This window comes from Protobothrops mucrosquamatus, unplaced genomic scaffold, assembly GCF_001527695.2.
Source record: "Protobothrops mucrosquamatus isolate PMUCROS unplaced genomic scaffold, P.Mucros_1.0 scaffold846, whole genome shotgun sequence".
Lineage (NCBI taxonomy): Eukaryota > Metazoa > Chordata > Lepidosauria > Squamata > Viperidae > Protobothrops > Protobothrops mucrosquamatus.
In genome coordinates this window covers 333041-355224 of record NW_015387101.1, presented here as the reverse complement: position 1 = coordinate 355224, position 22184 = coordinate 333041, and the positions used below count along the sequence as shown (strand labels likewise).

General features: G+C 41.7%; 1 protein-coding gene across 1 annotated transcript; it reads left to right on the top strand.

Annotated features, from left to right (window-relative positions):
- The first annotated feature begins 148 nt into the window (after window positions 1-148).
- GADD45G (growth arrest and DNA damage inducible gamma) lies at window positions 149-1924 on the top strand. The gene is made up of 3 exons (XM_015819015.1): window positions 149-300; window positions 468-681; window positions 1206-1924. Exons 1-3 carry the CDS (start codon window positions 200-202, stop codon window positions 1314-1316), a joined length of 426 nt encoding a protein of 141 aa, XP_015674501.1. The 5' UTR covers window positions 149-199; the 3' UTR covers window positions 1317-1924.
- The last annotated feature ends 20260 nt before the right edge of the window (window positions 1925-22184 follow it).

The window sequence follows — 22184 nt, the reverse complement described above, 5'->3', positions numbered from 1 at the left end:
AAAAGAGAGAGAGGACGGGGCATTCTTTGACGCTCGGGAAGGGAATCTCGCGCGAAGCCGGTCCTCGTCTAGGTGGCGAGGCTGAGCCGGAGAGCGGTGCGTCCGTTGTAGCCCGGCTCCCTCTTCCCGACACTGACCCGCTCTTCTCCGCTTCTCTTGCAGTAGCGCCACGAGCAGCACCAGCGCAAGCGGAACCAGGATGCAGAGCGCCGGCAAAGCTCTCCAGGAGTTGCTCGTCGCCTCGCAGCGCCGAGGTTGCCTTACCGCCGGCGTCTATGAATCTGCCAAGCTGATGAATGTGTGAGTATCCGGCTCGCTCTGCGCAGTCTGGCTGGCCAAAACGCCAGCTTTGGTCCTTGGGGAGTGTGAGGGCTTTAAGCTCCTTTTCCCTCCTCCCTCCTGGGTTGGAAGTATCCCTGGATCCCTGCTAATCTCCTGCTTTCCCCTCATTTTTTCCCCCCCCCCAGCGATCCAGACACCGTGGCTTTCTGTGTGCTGGCTGCAGACGAGGAGGACGAGGGAGACATTGCCCTCCAGATCCACTTTACCCTCATCCAGGCTTTCTGCTGCGAAAACGACATCGACATTGTGAGAATAAATGACATCCAGAAACTGGCTGCCATCGTGGGTGCCGGGGAGGAATCTGGGGAGCCCAGAGATCTGCACTGCATTCTCATTACGGTAAGTGTTTTTTTGTGTCTGCTTAGAAGAGAATGTCTGGGGAGAGGTCGTGTGACTTAGTCCCTCGGGGTTGCAAAATTTCCCGTTATGTTTGTGACTTTTAATACTTGACCTTTATGCAGGATTATGTAGAGTGTGGGATTTCCCCTACTTCTCTCTTCCTCCCTCCGCCCCTTGGAGTTGCTTCTGTGTCACTAGTCACCGTTTTCAGGCAGAATAATGATTTGTCAAAGCAACCTGAGCCTCTTGGACATATCCAAAGCTATAACTTGAGTTTCCAGCAATATGACTGTTCTCAAGGAAACCAATTTTGTACATTTGACAGCCCTGAAATAGTATGCAAATACTGAGCAACTTAAACAATACATTGGTTTCCATGCAAGAGCATTACAACTGGTACTTGGGATATCATAGTTACTTTTATTATTACAAGTAAGGAAAATGTTTTTATATAAAAATACTAAATGGTTTCTAGGTTGACAGCTTTCACTAATAGCTTCTGGTTTGTTTGCTTTTTACTATAGAATCCCAACGAGGATGCCTGGAAAGATCCAGCCTTGGACAAGTTGAACTTGTTTTGTGAGGAGAGTCGAAATGTGAATGACTGGGTGCCCAATATTGCCCTTCCTGAGTGATGGAGGCTGACCATCCAATGCATAGAAGAGGTTCACACCTTTTGTTGCATTCCCTCTGTCCTGGAGTTATACATCTGGGCAACCCAACAAGTGGCTGATTCTGGAGATTAGCCCGGTCAACAGCTTGGATTAAGTCGCTCAGTCAGCACACGGTGGGATCTTGTGGAGAAGAGGAGGGACGGGGATGGCTCATGCCAACAGGAAGTCCCCACTAAATTGCAGTTGGTAAGGAAGCTGACACGTCTGGAGCTGAAAAAGTATCTCATGTTTTAAGGAGCAGAAGAAAAAGAAAAACTGTTGCAGGTTTCCAAGCGAGACGAAAAGTTTGGTAGCAAAATAGGGGAGAAAGTTGGAAAACTGGATACAAAAGTGGCATGTGAATAATATGTGGACACTGTAATCAGGAATGGTTGATGGGGGTACTCAAAAGTCCCCAAAAAGACTCTTAAGCATAGTACACATTGGTACCATTGCATTGATATAAAAAGTTTTAATGAAGACTGATCTATCAGAGGCCTTTGGACTATATTCTACATTGAAGATCAATTTTGCAATAATTATTTTTGATTTAAATTGATGTTGCTGTTGAAGATCTTATATATTTTGTAATAAATTTTGAAGATTTAACTTCTATGTAGTAATGGTCTTGCTTATGAGTGGTGGTGGGGAAATGGATTTGCAATCAAATGAAGCAGATGGGGACATTATTTACTGACACTGACACACACACACATGAAATATTCTTCAAATGGTGTAACAGGTGTACTCCATGGTGTACTGGTGTACTCCAGTACTAGGGGCTGAGTCACAATTGTCTGATACAGTCATAGGCTGTAAACTTGTTGCAAGAGTGTATTTCTTATCTACAGTGTGTACCTCCAGAACACTTAAAAGTGGTTCAAATGCTCCCCTATGGAAGATAACCAGAGCTCCCTGAAATAAATTTAAAGTTATAATAATGATTAAAAATGAACGTGACTTAGTTATTTTTGTAAGTCAACACAATACCTTGTATACCGATTAAAATTTTAAGGTTTGGAGCAACATAGTTTTGTATCATTGGCTGGAAAGATTTAGGCAGTGAGTGGCTGGACAAAGGAAATGCCTTCCATTGAAGTGACATGACCTTTCACCCACCACATTGCAACAGCTGCTTCTCACAACAGCTTGCAAGACTAAAGAGCTGCATGTTTAATGAGTCCTGCTAATGTAGGTCGCCTTTGTTGTGCATTGAAGGCACAGCACATGTTACTGGCCAGCTGAACATTCAAAACACTGAAGGAATAAAACATTACAAAAATGGTTTGGTAGGATCAGATGCCTGACACTGACATGAGCACTGTTCATTCAAAGATAAAAGCACTGGAGAAATGTTTCATACCCATCTTTCTCTTCAAACACTTTTATCTTGCGCAGTTGATTTTCGATAGATACGAGCAGACATAGGCTGAAGAATTGGATAGAATTGCACTAGAAATATGCAGATGGAGTGCCAAAAACTTGCAACTGCTTCAAGCTGTCTGCTTGTTTGTCCATCTGCCATCTGCCGCAGCAACAGAATTGATCATTTAGTTTCTCAGTTGCTGGAAGAACATTTTAAAAAGGCAAAATAATGATAAACATGTGGACATTTGGTTCTTCAAAGAATGGTTTATTTGCCCCCGCAGTATAAACACTCCTTTTCACTATACTTTTTTAATCTATAGAAGATCAGCTACATTTTTCATCTTAAAAATGTTGCAGTGGAACCCAACATTAGGTGCCTTTGGAGAATGAATATCCTCATTTTGTCTCTGATTCCTTCATTTCACTCCAGTGAATGAGCATGAAGCTATCTCACCAGTGTCTGATATTATTTATCCTTACATTTGGATCTGAATAGCTGTTTGCATCTTGGGGAGAAAAATCATTTGCAGCCCTGCCATTTAAAACTATTCCTGGCATGATTGTATATATCACATTCCCCATGGTGCCATTTGATAAATGCTTTCACTAACTGAAAAACCTTTTAACTGGTGTTGCAGCTGACATAAGGAAAGGGCCCTACACCATGTAAATAATATATACTCCCAAGTTAATAGTGCACTGTTACCCCTTCATATGTAATTATGATTGTATGTGTGAGTGCATACATGGTCGTACGTGCAACTGTATGCCATCAAGTCACTTTTGACTTGTAGTGACTATCTGGACTAATCTCTGCAATTTTTGGGGGGCAAAGTCTTTCAGAAGTAGTTTGTCACTGCTTCTTTCCTAGGGCTGCGAGAGAGTGACTGGCCCAAGCTGACTTTGTGCTTAAGGTGAGACTAGAACTCACAGTCTCACAGTTCCTAGCCTGGTGCCTCAACTACCTGGCCAAACTGGTTCCCTATTATGATTTAAACTCTTGTCATCTTAATTGTACAATATGCAAGGGCAACAGAATTATTTATATCAGTGAAAGACTCCGCGAAATGAAATTCCATTAGTTCTTGATAGTCAAGCTGAATCTGTGCTACAGTTAGTGAATCATATTTCCTATATATGATCCAATAAATTCAAACTGAGAGATTCTGAATCATTTTAAACTCTTTTATTACCAGTTGTAGTGAAGCTCAAAACTATTCTAAAACCTTTTCACAAATGGCTATGACTAAGAATATTCATTGGTGAACATCTCATGAAGTTGCTTAAGTAACTCTTTTGACCATGCCTTAGGCAGAAGATTGCATAGGAGACCTCAGTTACTTTTGGGTTGATAAATATATATTTTCAAGGACTTTATGGGATTCTGCTAGTTTGTATATCTCTCCTGATGTGGTCTGTACCCAAAAACTGGGGGAAAACAAAACACTATCCTGGAATAACTTTATGTAAAGCATGAGTCAAAAGCAGTGCCTTAAATAACTTAATAAACTGTTGCGCTGATAAGATGGAAAGAAGACCTTAGAAAACAAGCAGGCATATTGTGTTATAACTGGAGAGACAATTTGTTGTGTACACTAGTTATACTTGTCAAGAGCAAAGTTATACTTCATTTGTCTAAGCAAGAAAGCAAAACCTTCAATGAACCTGCTGCCCTGAGGTGACACTGTTTCAACCACATGACAAGATGTACTATGGAATAGGTTGATGAATGGAAGAGCAAAGCTGTGGTTGTTTTTCTTGATAAGTCACTCCAAAATGTACTAGCACACTAATCCTAGAACATATCTATTCAATAGAAAATCCAGGCAGTTCTATCTCTAAGGTTCACTGGACCTCACACACACACTAGATTGGAAATGTCCCAAAACCCTTAAACTAAGCGCAGTAAATATACTGGCTTTCTGATTATCTACATCTGAACTTGATAACCCATTTTCTTAGTTCAGTGGTTCTCAACCTTTTTAATGCCGCGACCCCCAACCGGTCGTAAGTCAAGGACTAAACCGGTCGTAAGTCGAGGACTAAACCGGTCGTAAGTCGAGGACTACCCAACCGGTCGTAAGTTGAGGACTTTCCCTGCCCGGGAGCACTGCACATGTGTGGTTCTGCCCCCTGCGCCGGCAGAGGCTGGCAAGCGGCAGAGACGGAGCAGGCCGACCACCAGCTGGCCCAGCCCAAGGGAGGTAAGGCACCCGCCGGAAAAGGGAAAAAAAATGGCGGACAAAAAAAATGGCGGACAGCCTTGCTTGGCGACCCCCGTGAAATGGTCGATCGACCCCAAAAGGGGTCACGACCCATAGGTTGAGAACCGCTGTCTTAGTTATTGCTGAACTCCATCATCCTTAACCATTAGTTGTGCTGGCTAAATTACCACATAGCCTGACTTCAACATGAGTACAGTGTTTTGGTCCTTCATTCCTGCTTTTATTATAGATGTAGCAGCAACAAAAAAGGCAAAAAAGTGCAAGTCTAAGAAAAGTGCATTGAGCAGAGCAAACGTCTCTGCTGTGTCTTCATTGACCCAACAAAAGCTTTTAACACTGTAAAAAGGGAGATTCTCTGGACCATCCTGAGACACTATGGATGCCCAAGGGAGTTTATGACATTGATTCAGCTACTCCCTGATGGAATGACAGAACAGGTCCTTTACAATAGTGATATGTCAGCTGCATTTGCCATTTCTAATGGGACGAAGCAGGTTTGTGCGCTAGTCCCAGTTCTGTTCAATCTGTTCTTCCTTATAGGTTGTCACATGCTGTCCAAGGTCTGAAGAAGGGAATATATATATCAGGTACCAGTTAGATGGCTGTTTCTTTAATCTTTGCTGCTTGAATGCACAAAATACATTCATAGGGTCATTTAAAAAAAACCTCTTTGCTGAAGACTGGGCACTCTTGGTTCACAAGACAGTGCTCTACAATTGATGCTGAACAAATTCTAAGATGCTGCTATGCTCTTCAGCCTATCAACCTGAATAAGACTGAAGTACTTTACCAGCACATGCCAAATACCAACCCAATAGAACCAAATTCATTGCTGATGACATAACCAAGCTTCAAATTCTTGGTAAGCATCATCTTGAACAATGGGTCTTTGGACAAAGGAATTGACTCCAAGATCAGCAGGGTAAGTCAGGCTCCGGGACAGCTGTGTATTAGAGCACTCAATTAACACAACGTTTGTATCTCCACAAAGCTGAAAGTCTACAATGCTATGATGATCCCTTCCCTTCTAAATAGATGTGAATCCTGGTCTCTGCATCAATGACAAACCAAACTGGAGAAATTTCACACGTGTCCTTTGCACTCCATTCTTGGCATTTGGTAGCAAGACCGTCTCTTCAACACCGAGATCTTGGATTATGCAAAATCCACCAGCATTGAGTCCCTGATTATCACAGCTGAGGTGCAGTGGACAAGACACACCATTAGAATGGATGACCATCATATGCCGCACTATTTGCTCTGTGGTGTATTAGAGACTGGGAAGAGGCTTTATAGATATAGCAGCAGCAACAAACAACATGGCTTGTGGAATACTGTATACCATACTCTCATAGTTTCAGTAACACTCTTGCAGTGAGCCACATATTACAGCAGATTGGGAGATGCTGCTGCTATTATATGGAAACAAAGTGTGTGTAATGGCAACATAACTAGGGTGTGCAGGTGAAATTATATTGTTTTGGGATGTACATTTCCAGTCCTGCAAGTGATAATGCTGATTACAATATACTACTACTACTACTACTACTACTACTACTACTACTACTACTACTACTACTACTACTACTACAGTTAGAAGGGACCTTGGAGGTCTTCTAGTCCAACCCCCTGCTCAGGCATGAAACCCTATACCATTTCAGACAAATGGTTGTCCAGTCTCTTCTTAAAAACTTCCAGTGTTGGAGCATTCACAACTTCTGGAGGCAGGTTGTTCCACTGATTGTTCTTAACAGTCAGGAAATTTCTCCTTAGTTCTAGGTTGCTTGTCTCTTTGATTAGTTTCCATCCGTTGCTTCTTGTCCTGCCTTCAGGTGCTTTGGAGAATAGCTTGACTCCCTCTTCTTTGTGGCAACCCTGAGATATTGGAAGACTGCTATCATGTCAATCCTCGTTCTTCTCTTCATTAAACTAGACATACCCAATTCCAGCAACCATTCCTTATATGCTTTAGCCTCCAGTCCCCTAATCATCTTTGTTTCTCTTCTCTGTACTCTTTCTAAAGCCTCAACATCTTTTTTACATCGTGTTGACCAAAACTGGATGCAATATTCCAAGTGTTGCCTTACCAAGGCGTTATAAAATGGTATTAATTCTTCACGTGATCTTGATTCTATCCCTCTGTTAATGCAGCCTAGCACTGTGTTGGCTTTTTTGGCAGCTGCAGCACACTGCTGGCTCATATTTAAATGATTGTCCACTAGGACTCCAAGATCCCTCTCACAGTTACTATTATTGAGCAAGGTACCACCTATACTGTACCTGTGCATTTCGTTTTTCTTGTCTAAATGTAGAACTTTACTTTTTTCACCACTGAATTTCATTTTGTTAGATAGCGCCCAATGTTCAAGTCTATCAAGATCCTTCTGTATCTTAAGCCTATCTTCTGGAGTGTTGGCTTTTCCTGCCAGCTTGGTGTCATCTGCAAATTTGATGAGTTCTCCATCTATCCCCTCATCCAAATCATTGATGAAGATATTGAAGAGCACTAGGCCCAGAACAGAGCCCTAGGGCACCTTCTTATCCGAATATATATGATGTGAACCCTATTCCTAGAGTTTTTATTTAGTTAGGACTAATGCTGTGGCTTATCATTCAATAACTGCTTCTTTCTAGATGTATTAAACTTCAACCTCTGTGATTTCCAGCCACATTATCTCGGAATTATGGATCCTGCATTCAAAATACTTGAAGGGCATAGCATAGCAAAAGTTGTTGCAACTTAATTGAAACCATTCAATTGTGTAGGCTTCTAGATCTACACGTGGTGGGATATGGATCAGATCTCTGGTTTACACCTTGGCATGTAGAATATCGTATTAGAAACTGTGTGGACATATTTATACTATCCACATGTCCCTTTATGTAAGCAAACTGCAGAATTAGAACATACAGTACATGCCTATAGAGGAGTTTTATCCAATGACATGTGGGCATGTGTACATGGAATGCTGCATGCACATGACTTCCATGTTTGATTCCAAAATGTGCGTGCTAGATCAATTGTGATTTGATTTTCAGGATAATGTTGTTTCCCACATGTACTCTAGAGCCTGTGCCTAATCCAATAAAAGGAATAGGCAAGGTCATCAAAGTTCTCCATATTATCAATATCATCCTCAACAAACGTCAGCAGCAAAAGTGCTATGAAATTACACAGCGTCTTGATTCATATCACTGAATAGAAATGTGTCTTATGACCTATCTGATCAGGAATGACACGGGAAGGATAGCATCTGCATTCTGAGCACATTACATGGACTCATTGCATGCATCCATTAATACAAAGATTAACATCACCTAGACCAGGGGTAGTCAACCTTGGTTCTTTTATGACTCGTGGACTTCAACTCCCAGAATTCCTGAGCCAGCTAAGCTGGCTCAGGAATTCTGGGAATTGAAGTCCACGAGTCATAAAAGAGCCAAGGTTGACTACCCCTGACCTAGATCAATGGAATCCTTCATATAGTAGGGCATATTGTAACAACCAGTAAGAACTGATCTCTGATATGCTTGCACAATATTTTATTTTATCCTTCAAGTGTAATCAAGTATGTCAGGAAATCTGATTTTACAGACAGGGCTTAGCTGAAGGAAAACTGGGCTAAGTGTGCTATGTGTGTGTTTACACATAAGTGGATATAAACCAAAGCTAATGTTAGAAGCAGCAGACCAATGTTTTCAACCTTGGCAACTTTAAGATATGTGGACTTCAGCTTCCAGAATTCCCCAGCCAGTATGCAAAGTCCAAATCTAAAACCCCTGATCACAATGATATGCAGACTTTGTCTCTTGGACAAAGGCTTTAGAGGCATTCCAAACTAGTGAACTGGTTCATTTATTTAGCTTTGTGCATACCACTGTCCTTAAGATTCAAATGTGCAGCTTCTCTTGGTCAGTTGTATCACATCTGACTGCAGAAGAGATGAAGATTTTGCTTCCTGAAAAGACATAGGGAGGGGAGGTGGGTAGAGGGAACTGAGGGAGCTCCACTGACTTTATATAATTCACTACCTTGCTATCTAATATGGTCATCTTCTATGTGCCATGATTTTTTAAATTTTTTTTTAATAAACCCAGTGAAGCATCTGATTCCTCGCTGCAGCCCAAAAGGGAACAGATACATCATGCAAAAAAGTATTTTTGTCATTTAACATTAACTGGTTCCATTAGGCTTATTAGGGGCTATCCAGTGTGGTAAGCATCCAAAGAAAAGTTTGTTTCGCCCCATCCCCAGGTATTTTAATCAATTAATAAAGCTGATTTTGACTGTATTTGTTATTTAGCTTTAAGCTACTTGGGTGCTGCTTTTCCTTTTCATCACTTTAATCTTTTGTTCTTCAATTACTTCAGTTTCTTGTGTATTTGAAGCATTTTACTATAAATTTTATCGAGTGTGCTGAAAACTACCCTATGATAACGTAGCTTTGAAGTTCAGCATACAGATTTTTTAAAAATGAGATAAATTCATAAGGGCAATACAAATTATCAGGAAGTGGAGATCTTTGAGCTTGCTTTGTCTTCTGGCCACTTAGTCATCACTCCCTATTCACCCCCTATGTGGAATAGCATAAATCTGCACAATGGATATTATCTTTTGTAACTAGTCCCTACATCAGCCTTCCTTAAACCAGTTGGTGCCCTCCAGAAGTGTTGGACTAAAACTCCCATCCTTCCTAGTAAATGCCACTAAAACTTGAAGCTGTGGAGCATGACATCTGGGAAGCACTGACATGGCAGAGGCTACCTTTAATAGATAAGGAATGAAACAGGAAACTCCAGATGAGAAGATTGCCTTTCTTTCTTTTCCTGGCTTTGAATGGACATGTTATGTCTGATAATTAATAGCAAGCTCAAATCCAGTATCTACAAGTGCATGGTTTGCATTAAGGTATTATACTACGGAAGCATGTTAGAAAATAAACATATCAGGGTTGGGCTGCAAAAATCTGGAAGTCCACCAGAAGAAAACCATGACAGAAAACTGGTTGGCCAGATTTTTTTCAGCCAAAATACAGATTATTCTTTTCAGAATTACTAATCACCACTCTTCATGCTAAAGTCAAAGGCTTAAACCATGCAATGTTTTAAGCATGTGTGTGGGGATGGAATCTGATCAGCAAAATATGGATCATACTTGAATGTAGCTATACTCGTAAGGCTAATTCATAAATATATCCATGTCATTGAGTGGTATACATTCTAAGGACTTATCTCTGCTTCCTCTCCCTCCCTATATCATTGATTTCTCCAAGACCCTCAGGGAGGTGGGCAGGATTCTCTCTCCATCCATTTTTTTATGTCCATCACAATCTGTTCAGTTGGATATGATGGAGGCGCAACACAATCAGCCTAATTGAAATATATGGCTGTACAAGGTTGGTACTTCTTTGGTTTGGTGTACAGCGTACATCATTCCTTTCCATTAGTCTTTTTAGCTGAGGATAATATAGACCTACCACATCTGGGCTAAAACATTCTGGACAGCCACAATATGGCACAAAAGTGTTAGAATTTTCGAATTTTTGTCTCTGTTGTTTGGTGGTCATACAGATTTTTGTAGTTCAGATATGGCAACTCTAACTAATCGGGACAGAAATTCAAAATATCTGGACACACCACATTACCTGTTCCATCATACTCTCACTCATTGATGATTCATTATTGAAAATATGTTGTTATTATTAAATATGTCATGTAAATATTGCATCTCTGATTAACATTTCACATCAGAAACTGACTACTTGGTTTTGTTCCTGCTGACCATAAAGATCCCTTCACATTCCATCCTAAGGATGTTTTTCAGGAGTCCCATAAAACTTTAAATTTATTATGGACCACTTTCAGCCATATAAATACCATAAATCCTTACATAGTTTCATCACTGCTGTATCTCTTTATAACTGTCAAAGCAAGATAGGAAAGATGATTGCCAAATAAGCTACCGGTATGTACGTTATTGAAATTCACACATCAATGCTGTAATTCTGGATAATTATGATTTCTGTTCATGTATAGAAACCCTTGTTCTCAAAAGCAATGGCTTTTCACTTTGATTACAGCATTAACCCAAGCAGTTTACGATATAAAAAAAAATAGCTTAGGGTTCCTAGATCTGACATACGAAGATCCAGATGGCCACCAAATGTAGCAAAGAATGTCCAGATGTGATGGAGAAAATAAATCTAACTAACAAAGGGGAGGCTATATTCTTTCTCCTTCATGTTTTTTGGGCATGACCAGAGTCAAACCTAGCTCTTCTTTGCATAATCCTACCAGACCCTAATTGATCCTCCCTGCCCCCAGACAAAGCCCCCTGCAATCCTATCTACATGGGAAAAAATAAAAGCCTTGCTCATTAGCTCCAACCGAGGCCAAGGGCAGCCCTAATAAGGGAATCACATAGTAACCAGGTGAGAAATGCTAACATTCCGTTCTCAGTCACCTGATGATCTTCAACATTCCATTCTCCTGAACAAGGGACTTTCCCAGCTCTGTTGCCCCTCCCAAAAGGCCTGCTTTGCCTAACAATACAATAGTATTATACCCCAAATGGACAAGAACCTGTCCCCAAACCGGCCAGCAAATCAGATCCCTAGAATTTCCCACCTTATAGCCCTCTATAACAGGGGTCCTCAACCTTGGCAACTTCAAGACTTGTGGACTTCAACTCCCAGAATTCCTCAGCCAGCTTTGCTGGCTGAGGAATTCTGGGAGTTGAAGTCCACAAGTCTTAAAGTTGCCAAGGTTGAGGACCCCTGCTCTATAAGACCTTTGCTTTCCATTCTTCAGGTTCTGCTTTCTTGTAAATCAGGCACTCAGCAGGCACTCAACAATGGCAATAACCTGTTTATTTCTCCCCAGTGTTGTACTCCACTTCTGAATTTCCCATGACACACATTGTTTTGCTGCATCCAACGGGTCATCTCAATTCCGCCTCTGTACACTCTTAATCCAGAGATTTGTTTTCTAAAACGGAGTATTTTGATTTCGCTCAAGTGATATGTGTGTTTTCTTAAGGGTGGATATATACTGTACTTTAGAAATTAGTTCTTTGAAATCTTCATGAGCCCAGGAGAAAATAATAGCAAAGAAAACAGGAAAAACCCTGCCCTCTTATTTTAGCTGAGAAAAAGCCCCTTGATTCACCTAAAGTTTTACCCACCATAGTCACCTTGTTTTCAGAGAAATAAACAGTCTGCAGCCACAAATTCAGATTACCAAACACACTTACACAAATCACTGAGAAAGCGTTCCCTGCCCTTCCCCGCAACTCCTGGAACAAGTAATAGAGAAACTGAAATGTCTTAGTTTCTCTTTCTCTGAGCAATTATGTGGCCTATTTTGCCTGTCAGAAGCAACTTCCTTCCAAGCGAGGGCTGCCAACCGGTCTGTTTGTTCAGGGAGCATTTGATTCCCAACTTTGATTTTTCCAAATTTAAAAATATATCAGACCATGGAGAAAAATGCAAACATCTCCAAGATTAATTGATACCTGCCCACTCTTGCCACTATAATTATTTCAACTGGTTTCTGAAAGTCGAGAAATCAGCATTAGCAATCACTGGGTTTACCCCTCCTCTCTCCAAAGGCCAAAACACTCTCGCTGAGTCATACAGTTGCAACTTTCTTCTAATCAAAGTTCTGTATCTTTAACAGTGGTTTTCAGGCTGAAATTCTGCAAGTGAACCTTTCTCTGCCGGGGAGAACAAAAAGGCCTTGCAGGATTAGATTTGGCTCTTTGTGTTGTTATAGAAAGGCCAGGAATCCTTCTAGACTAGAGGATGCAGACAGTTCAAATCACGGGCAATTGCCTTAGGGATAAGATCAAGTCACTGATTCAAGTAGCAGTGTATTTTTACACTGACCAGCCACAGTTCTCCAGGCTTTGGGGCAGGAGTTTCTATTACATTTGTATCTTATCTTAAAAACTCAAAGCAGCAGGCATTATTTTTCCTGCTCTCCTGCTGTTTATTCCAATTGTAAGTATATCCATGGATAGGCAGGAAATTAGTCATTGGTCAAAATTGCCCAGTAGGTTTAAATATGGCTCTTCATTTTCCTGCCTTATAGTAACTACTAATTAGACTTGCCTTAAAATCACAAAACTGCATCTCACTTATTTTGGTCATGTCATACAGGGGAATTCACTGGAGAAACAAATTATATTTGGAAAAGTTAATGGTAAAAGTAAACCAGGCCACCAAAGAACATGGTGGCTGGATACCATCAAAGCTGACAGCAGCCAGAGCATAGAAAAACACAAGTAGTGTGAGATTAGAAAATATGGCGAGACCTTGCCCACTTCATACATAGGAACAGAAATGCTAGATATAACTGAGTTTCTGTTGGCTATGAATAACTTTGGGGCATTGAGAAAAATCCCTTGGGTATTTTCTCCTCCCTTCTAACCATTTTGCTATACTATTCTTGTATCTGGGAGGACAATATTGACCTCTCTTTTCGCACATCTAAAGGACATGTGTAATCTATGGCTACTTTCAGTTATGCGGCTCCTATGGAAAGCTTCTTCCTGACCAGGTAATATGATCTTTGTGACATCTCACAACTATACCAGCATTGGGGTAATCACCTGAACTCCACGTTTTCAGCTATAAAGACACAGTGATCATAATCACCTGATTTTTATGGGGAATTGTTCCCTAAGATCTTGGGTTGCAAAACTACAATTCACATTTTACTGTGATCTTAAACTAAGGGATTATAATATAAGACTCCAGGGCCTCCAGTATGGTTTCTGCCCCCCAAATCTTTGTTGGAGTTTCCAAAACATCTGTGAATATTTTTGCTGAATTATTATCTTTTAAAATGGCCTAAAAATATTCAGTACATGTACTTTAAGTACATGTATTTTTTGACCCTGTATTCCTGTTGGAGTATAATCCTATTATATACCAGACAAAGACCAACTCTGTACAGGTAATCCTTGACTTTTAACCATTCATTTAGTGACCATTTGAAGTTACAACGGCACTGAAAACAGTAATTTATCACCAGTCCTTGCACTACTACTGTTGCAGCAGCATCACAGTCACATGAACAAAATTCAGTGCTTAGCAACTGGCCTGTATTGCAATGTCCCAGGATTACGTGATTCCCCATTTGTGACCTTTCCAGCCGGCTTCCATTCAGCAAGTCAATTAGGAGAAGCCAGAGTCACTTAATGACTCCATGGTTTACTTAACATCTGTAGCGATTCACTTAACAATCACGGCAAAAAAGATAAAATTGGACACAACTCACTTAACAACAGCCTTGCTTAGCAATGAAAATTCTGGTCCCAGTTGTGATAATAAGCCAAGAACAACCTGTATCTAAAAAAAAAAAAGGTTATATGAAAAAGGAACATAAAGTGTTTGAGGCGAACATGGTAAACAGCATGAATTGGGAAGTCAAATGAAAATAAAATATACTGCATATTCGTGAAACTAAGAGGAAGGAGAAGAATATAATTCACTAGAATGAAAATGGCTTGCTCTGGACTTCATAAAAATATTCAGGAAAGTGATGTTGTAGGCTTGATTATAAACAAAAGGCCTAAAGTGTATGTCCAAAAATATGAATTTACAGTATTGTGGCTAGGTGTGAAAATAGGAATCCATAGGCAGGTGAGGACTGCATGCTGTTGTTTGAATGCCGATAATGGAATGACTAAATCTGAGTTTGGGATAAATTGCGCAACATTCTGAAAGATGCGATCTGGGGAAAAATAGATTTCTCTGTTGAGCTCCATGAATAACTGAGAATGAGACAAGACAGATAAAGAAGTTGGGCCATATGGAGACCTAAGAATGAAAATGAATGCTTACCTATGGGCATTTAGAAGAAGTTTTGTTTATTTCAAATATATGATTTGAAAAAAATAACTAAGCTGCTATTCCAGCATGCTAAGAGGACCCCAGGATTAGAATACCAACCCCAGGATTAGAATAAACTGTTGGTACAATAGCAGTTCAGGGCTGCACATATGAGGAATAGTGTTTTGAGGAAGATGTTTTCAATTTCCTTTGCTAGAACTCTTCATATAAAAGCTTCAAAGCTTTCATTTAAGTTTAAGAAAGACATAACCATTGTTATGTACATATGTTATACAGTACTTTCATTGACATACTTGTTTACAACTCAGCATTCATTAATCTGCACCCAGCCTACCCCATGACTATAGCAATGTTCTTTATATCAATGTAATAGAAAGCATGTTTTACAATGAATAGCATAACTGAAAGACATAACAATAACCTGAAACATAATAAACAATTGGAGAAATAGGTTAGTAAATTAATTTTCATTGGATTCTCTTTGTAATCCCAACCTGAGGATAGCTACCATCATACAAATTACCCATTAATAGCCACATAGACATAAGCAATATCTACATGCTATGCAAAAGAGACAATCAACTAGCCAAAAATGGAACAAAAAGACCAAAACAGCTCCTCACCAGCAATTAACATCCAGATGAATATAGATTAACTCCAAGATTACTATCAGACCAACAATCAAGAAGTAAACAATACCCCAATCAAGGAACTGCCAAAGAAGTTAACAGTAAACTGCCCAATTAAAGAACCTCCAAGACCACCTCCCACCAACACTGACAGGGCAAGCCACTAGAACAGGGGTCCCCAATCTTTCTGGGTTGACCTGGAGGGACAGGTGCCTTACACGTGCATGCGCAAACGTGAATGTGGCCACATATGCACGCACATGCACAAACAGGCCACAAGCACGCAGACCATGCAAACGGGGCTGCAAGCATGCTTGTGAGGCTCTCAGCGATGCCGGCACCTGTGTGAGGCTTGTGGTGCCACCTCCGCCAGGCTCGCAGAGATGTTACCACCGGCATGAGGATCATGCCGCCACCCTGTGCGAGGATCATGCTGCAGCCCGCCTGCTGCCTGCCTCTTGCGGTGCTGCTGCCGCCCGTGCAATTTTCGTGGCAATGCTGCCACCCGCATGCGGCACGCTGCCACCCACCTGCCACTCGCGGTGCTCCCACCATCGTGCAAGGTTCACAGCAATGCCATTGCCCGCACAATACTAGCGGAGCTGTGGCTGCCTGCACAACACTCACAGCAATGGTGGCACGAGGGGGGGGTGAGCACATGCATACGTGTGTGTGCACTGCCCAGCTACTTACACGGCCCAGTGGCCAAAAGGCCACAGCCCAGTAGTGGGCCGTGGCCCATAGGTTGGGGACCTCTGCACTAGAATATAAACTGAGGACAAATCCCATTCATTACTAGCACTGAATATGTTACCTAATTTGGGTAATGAAATGTCTGCAAGAACACAGCCAAGCTCAGAGAGCACCAAGGATCCCTCATTTCAACCTTTAGCTACAAATATTTTCCTTTATTGATACCATCATACTCTGATCAAACTTAGACATACTTAATACAATCTGTGTTGTGTAAAATAAGAGCTGTGGTGGTGCAGTGGTTAGAATGCAATACTGCAGGCTAATTCTGCTGCCTGCCAGCAGTTCAATTCTCACCAGCTCAAGGCTGACTCAGCCTTCCATCCTTCTGAGGTTGGTAAAATGAGGACCCAGATTATTGTTGGCAATAGGCTGGTTTTGTAAATCGTTTAGAGAGGGCTATAAAGCACTGTGAAGCGGTATATAAGTCTAAGTGCTAGTGCTAGTGCTCTAACACAGTAACTTTAACCCATTGGACATTTTGTAGTAGTTTGTAGTAGTTCTGTGCTTTGAAAATGAAACATGGAAGTGTCAAAGTAGTGATTGCTGAAATTGGCTGTCACCAACATCTGAATCTTATACTAGGAGGGAAAATGAACTTCATCATTTGAATTTGCAGTGAAATGGAAATCGTACCGGGAAGAATTGTACTAGATACTCTTCAATCTAGTGTTTGTAAACAAATCTTCTGAAGAAGCCTTCTACCGGGTAATTCAATAGAGAGCAGTTGGTAGCCAACCGCAATGTCAAGTTTCCTTCCTATGATAGCATTGAAGATTATTCAAGGTCCTATCACTTTACAGGTTGTATGAACACTTGCAACATTTGTCATCGTCACATGTTTCTTCTGGAATAACAAACAAAACTTCAGAGGGTAGACTCTAGAGGCATTGTGACTGTTGTCCTATAGAGTGAGGTATAGGTCTGTTAAGATGATTTTTCATTCTTTCTGACACCAATTTTGCACACTACAGTACTCATTTTTCACTGTATGGATCTTTATTCTGGAAGCTGGTAAGAATGTACAACATCTTCATCGCAAAAACTATTTGATTTCTTTCTGGGTCATGTTGTGGTTCATCTACTTAGAGAGACACAGTGTAAACGTTCCAATTTGCAGGAAATGAAGGAATTTTAAGGCCTTGCTTGGAAATGTTACTCTGGCTTTATTTGTAAAGTGAGCTATTTAGGGTAAAGGGGAAGGTGTCTGAATGGAGGTTTTGCTAATTCTTGACTAAAGTGCAAGTTTGCTATTGAGAAATAAAAGAAATACATTGTACTATACCTAGAAAGGTCAACGAGTTCATACCTGATTTGTTCTAGGTAAGTCTAGCACTGAACAGATTAATTTCATGACAAGAGAGCAATTTGATCTATAAGTCTCTGTTTCTCAATGTATGTTCCACCCTTATTTCTTAGAAACAGCGAGCGTCTGATTGAATTACATATTGTCACCTATACAAAAATAAATATCCATGGCAGATCTGTGGGAAGGGAATTGTTTTCCGTGCTACATGCTATGGATGTCTGAATCCCCTCCTCTTTCTTCCGTTTTATGCAGCTTTAATCCATAAACCTGATCACAATCCCAACTTGTTGTAGTTGTCCATTCTAGTATATTTATGAAAGATTATTCATGAATCAAACATAAAGAAGTTCAAACACAATAAGTTGCTTTGAAATGAAACAGAGCATACAGTTATCTAACTAATTCACTAAGAAACTGATTCCAAGAGTATTTTGCCAGGCAGTATTACATGCAGGACACAGATTGTAAAGGACACAGACTAATCAATATGTGGAATGACCTGCTCATGTGTTGTCCATGTGGTTCACTCCCTATGAAACACAACATTGAGTCATAAGAGAGGGTTGGCCTTGGAGGTGTCTGGATATAGTCCTTGGTCAGAGCTGTGTTAGAGCATGAATGGGTGAGTGTGAGGGCTGACTTCTTCACAGGATAGGATACTTTGATCCTGCTCCTCCTTAAGCAATAAATAATGATTTACCTGTATAGAAATCATCTTCACAGAAGTTCGCATGCTGTAAGAATTATGTTTAAATTAATTCCTAGAAATGGCATGTGTACATACTTGTATAGAAGAGGCAACTTTGAAAACAAATGAATTTGGGAATACTGTTGATCACTGTCAATGAAATCTGGGCAGGCATGTGCTATATGCAGCCAGATGCATGCATGTTCAAAATGTGATCAAAACTCTGAATCAGTTTTAAATGTGTTGTGTTGATTCCTGCCCCCCACCCAAAAAAATAGGGAGGGAGAGGAGAGGAGGGAAATGATCACATCGTCATGGCCTTCTTCTTGCTTTTTTTTTTACACTCACCCCCCCCCCCCGCTTGTGATAGTTACTACATCTGTTTAAATACTCTTTCTGTTTTTCTTCCCTATTGAAGAGAGTGATTAGGCTGACTCAGAGTTTTGTGAAAGCTTCCCCGTCAACACTGGGAAGTTACTTCAGCTGATCAGCATCTAGTTCATAAATTCAAACCATAATAAATCCCAGTTATTTCTATTCCCGAAGCCTTTCATGGACACCTCTAGCCAGTTGTCAGCATTCAGAAAGGGAGGCCTGCGACTGGTATGCTGTGAAGTATGAAAGCAAGCCGTGTTCATTTCCATCTTCATAGTCCCAATGCCTTTCTCATTCCAATGTGCAACAAGTGAGCGGAGGCTTTAGCGTTAGGGCTTGGTGTGTGTGTGGGAACTTCAGCAATGTGAAAGGATGAATCTGGATTCCCAAAGGAAAAGCTGACTGTTCGAATTGTTTTGAAAGGCTGGTGTAAAAATATTGCTGCTACCTTATCATACGTTTCCAATCAAAGTAATATCAAAATAAAATAACCTGAACTGACATGTGAAATTCCTTACCATGGGGATCAACGCGTGGATCATTTCCTAAAACTTTTGATTTCCAGAACACTGGCAGTTAGAGAAAGTAGAGACAGCTTGTTTTTTAGACTACTGAGTGCTCCTTCACTTACAAGAATTCTGAGTTTTTACCATTTTGTTTCCAGAGCTGCATTTCCTGACAGAAAGTTTGGGTGTTTTTGATTTTAAATGTCTGAACATAATGTATCTTTTCTGTGCCTCGGAGGAGACTAGACTGATAACATCACATGAAGCTCGCCCAGTAAAAAGAAAAAGAAAAAAGAAAAGAAAAGCAGAAGAGAGGAAGAAATACCAAATAAGGAGTTTAGGTTGACTTTAGCTTTGTAAAGTCTTCAGAAAATCTTATATTATACTTTGTGCATCCATTTTATCAATAATCTCTTTCTCGCATGACTGTCTAAAGGCATAGATAAAATTACTTTCCCTGCTTATTATCCTGTCTACCTATGGAATAAAAAAAAATGTAGTATGATAACGCACTTCCCTGTTTAGAGAATAACTTTGAAAAGTTTTATCATTTCTTCTAAGTAGAATGAATAAGAAGGTAACACAATTAGGGTCTGTTCTAAAAAAAAATTACCCAGAAATCAGTCACACTGCTTGCGCAATACTACATAAATAGAGTTACATGGAGGAACATTGAAGTCCACCTTTGGAAGAAAAATAATCGAACCCTGGGTGGTTAGCTTAGATTTGGACTATTAAGCGCTCCTTTGCTTACAAGAAGGACTGTTGGGAAGAGCATGGAATTACTAGTGTTCCTTGAGAAATTGAGGGTTGTGACTTGGCATTTTCCCTTTGCTTTCTTTTTATTGGTCCTGTGGGGATGAGTTGCAAAGGACTCAGTGCCCTTAGTACCAACTGAGTTGCCACTTGGGAAGCTCCTGCAGCAAGCTGAATGCAAGGCGCATCAGATTGTATTGGCTTGTTTCTAGATGATTTCGCATTGCATTATTTAGATTTATGAATGCATTATACTAAATATTTCGCTGTTGGCATGAGGGTGGGGAGTGTAGAGAGACATAATGGGGTGCCTCTCTTGAAGTGTTTTGTGCAGGGATGGGTACATCATCGAACGAGGGGCTTTTTTTTAAAAAAAGAAAACTCATTGTAGATGCTTGACAGTTGTTCTATTTTTGGGGTCTCCCCAACTTTTCAGGAATAAAGCAGCCGGCTTAGGTCAGTATGTCTTCTGATCTTGTGCTGCTATTTTTAAATGCTAGGTCAGTCCATTTTATGACAACTTCCATCTGTAATTTGAAGATGAGAAGACTAACAATGTTTATTACTGCATCTGAGTGTACGAGTTTATTGGAGTTCATATTATCTAACTTTGCCTCCAGGCGATTTGGTCCAGTACCAAGTAATGTGCTTTCTTTGTTGCCATTCCAACTTCAACAGTCAGTTTCATATAGTGATTAAAGGCACTGGGAAAAAAACCAGGAGTTCTAGTCCTGCCTTAAGCATGAAGCCAACTGGGTGAGCTTGGGCCAGTCACACTCTCTCAGCCCTAGAAAGAAGGCAATTGTAAACCACTTCTAAAATATTTGCTCAGAAAAGTGCAGTGACCATTGATTATTCTCAGTTTTTTATTTTATTTAATATTCTGCTTTATATGCATTGCAGCCCCCCTTAATACCTTCTAGATAATGGGCATATAGATATATTAAATCAGACATGTCAAACACAAGGCCCGGGGCCCAGATGCGGCCCGCGAAGTGGTTTCATGTGGCTCGCGAAGCCATCCTGGAAACAGTGAGGGAATGGCTCCCGCTGCCTTGGCCCTGGCCCAGGCCGGCCGGGAGCCAATGTACAATTTTGTGGTGGCCATCTATGCTGAAATGCATTCAGTCTTAGCTCCACAAGGCCATCTGGAAACAGCAAGGAACCAGCCCCTGCCGCGTCGGCCCAGCCCCCTAGGTGTATGCTGGGGAGGTGTCACCCTTTGTGAGGAATGAAAAAATGCACCATCGCTTGGAAGTGGCCAGGAATCACTTACTTCACATATCCGGCTTGATGAGCTTTGGAGGAGGGGTTTCGGCAGGCAGCGGGGTGCTCTCCTCACAGCGCCGAGACCCTGAGCTGGGCAGCACGAATCCAAAAAGAAGTGCGAGGCCATCCAGCTTCCAGCCTGTCCGGTTTCGGCAGGCAGTGGGGAGGTCTCCTCATAGCGCCAAGAACTGAGCCGGTGGCACGAATCTGATGAGAAGTGCAATGCTACATAGCCCCCAGCCTGCCCTGTTTCAGCAGGCAGCAAGGTGCAAAGCTGGCGAGCTTTGCACTGCCTGACTCAACCTCTCGGCGCTGTGAGGAGAGCGCCCCGCTGCCTGCCGAAACCGGGCAGGCTGGGGGCTGGGCGGCATTGCACAGGTAACGTTGACTCTCATGCTGCTCATGGCATCCCCTCCCCCAGAGCCCACCAAGCCAGATATGTGAAGTAGGTGAGGGTCATTTGCTGGCACTTCCAGGTGATGGTGCATTTCTTCATTCCTCATGAAGGGTGACACCTCCCCAGCTGCATTTCTTGCCTGTTTTTCTCCCTCCCTCATCTCAAATATTTCCCCACCACTTTGTACTTAGGAAGGAAGGAAAGAAGGAAAGAAGGAGAGGGAGGGTCTGAGGGAAGTCCTGCCCTGCTGCCCTTTCACCATCCCCTTGTCCCCTCCTCCTGGCCTATCCTGGGGGTCTCCCATCCTATTGCTAAGGAAGCTTTGGATACAAAGCCGGATCTCCTCCCATGGAGAGGGAATGGGCCTCCCTCTGACTTTGCCCTCGTACTCATCATGAGCAACCTGGCCAAGGAGAGCAAACACAGCAGCAGAGGAGGTAAGTGTAGCTGAGTGCCCCCTTGGGGAAGTGGGCCTGGGCTTGGTGCTGCACATGCTCGAGGGCCAGGCTGAGCATTTGACCTCTGCTGCCCAGGGCTCTGGGCAGCCTGCACCACCATCCAGTTCCCCCCCCACATGGCCTGAGAGGAACAGTGAGGCTCCTCCAGTGGACCATGCCTTGGCACTTGACCTGGTCCCACCCCCTTCTGCAGAGACCCTCAGATCAATCCCACTCCTGCCCAGTCCCCCACAGGCACCCTTGACGCAAAAGATGTAGAA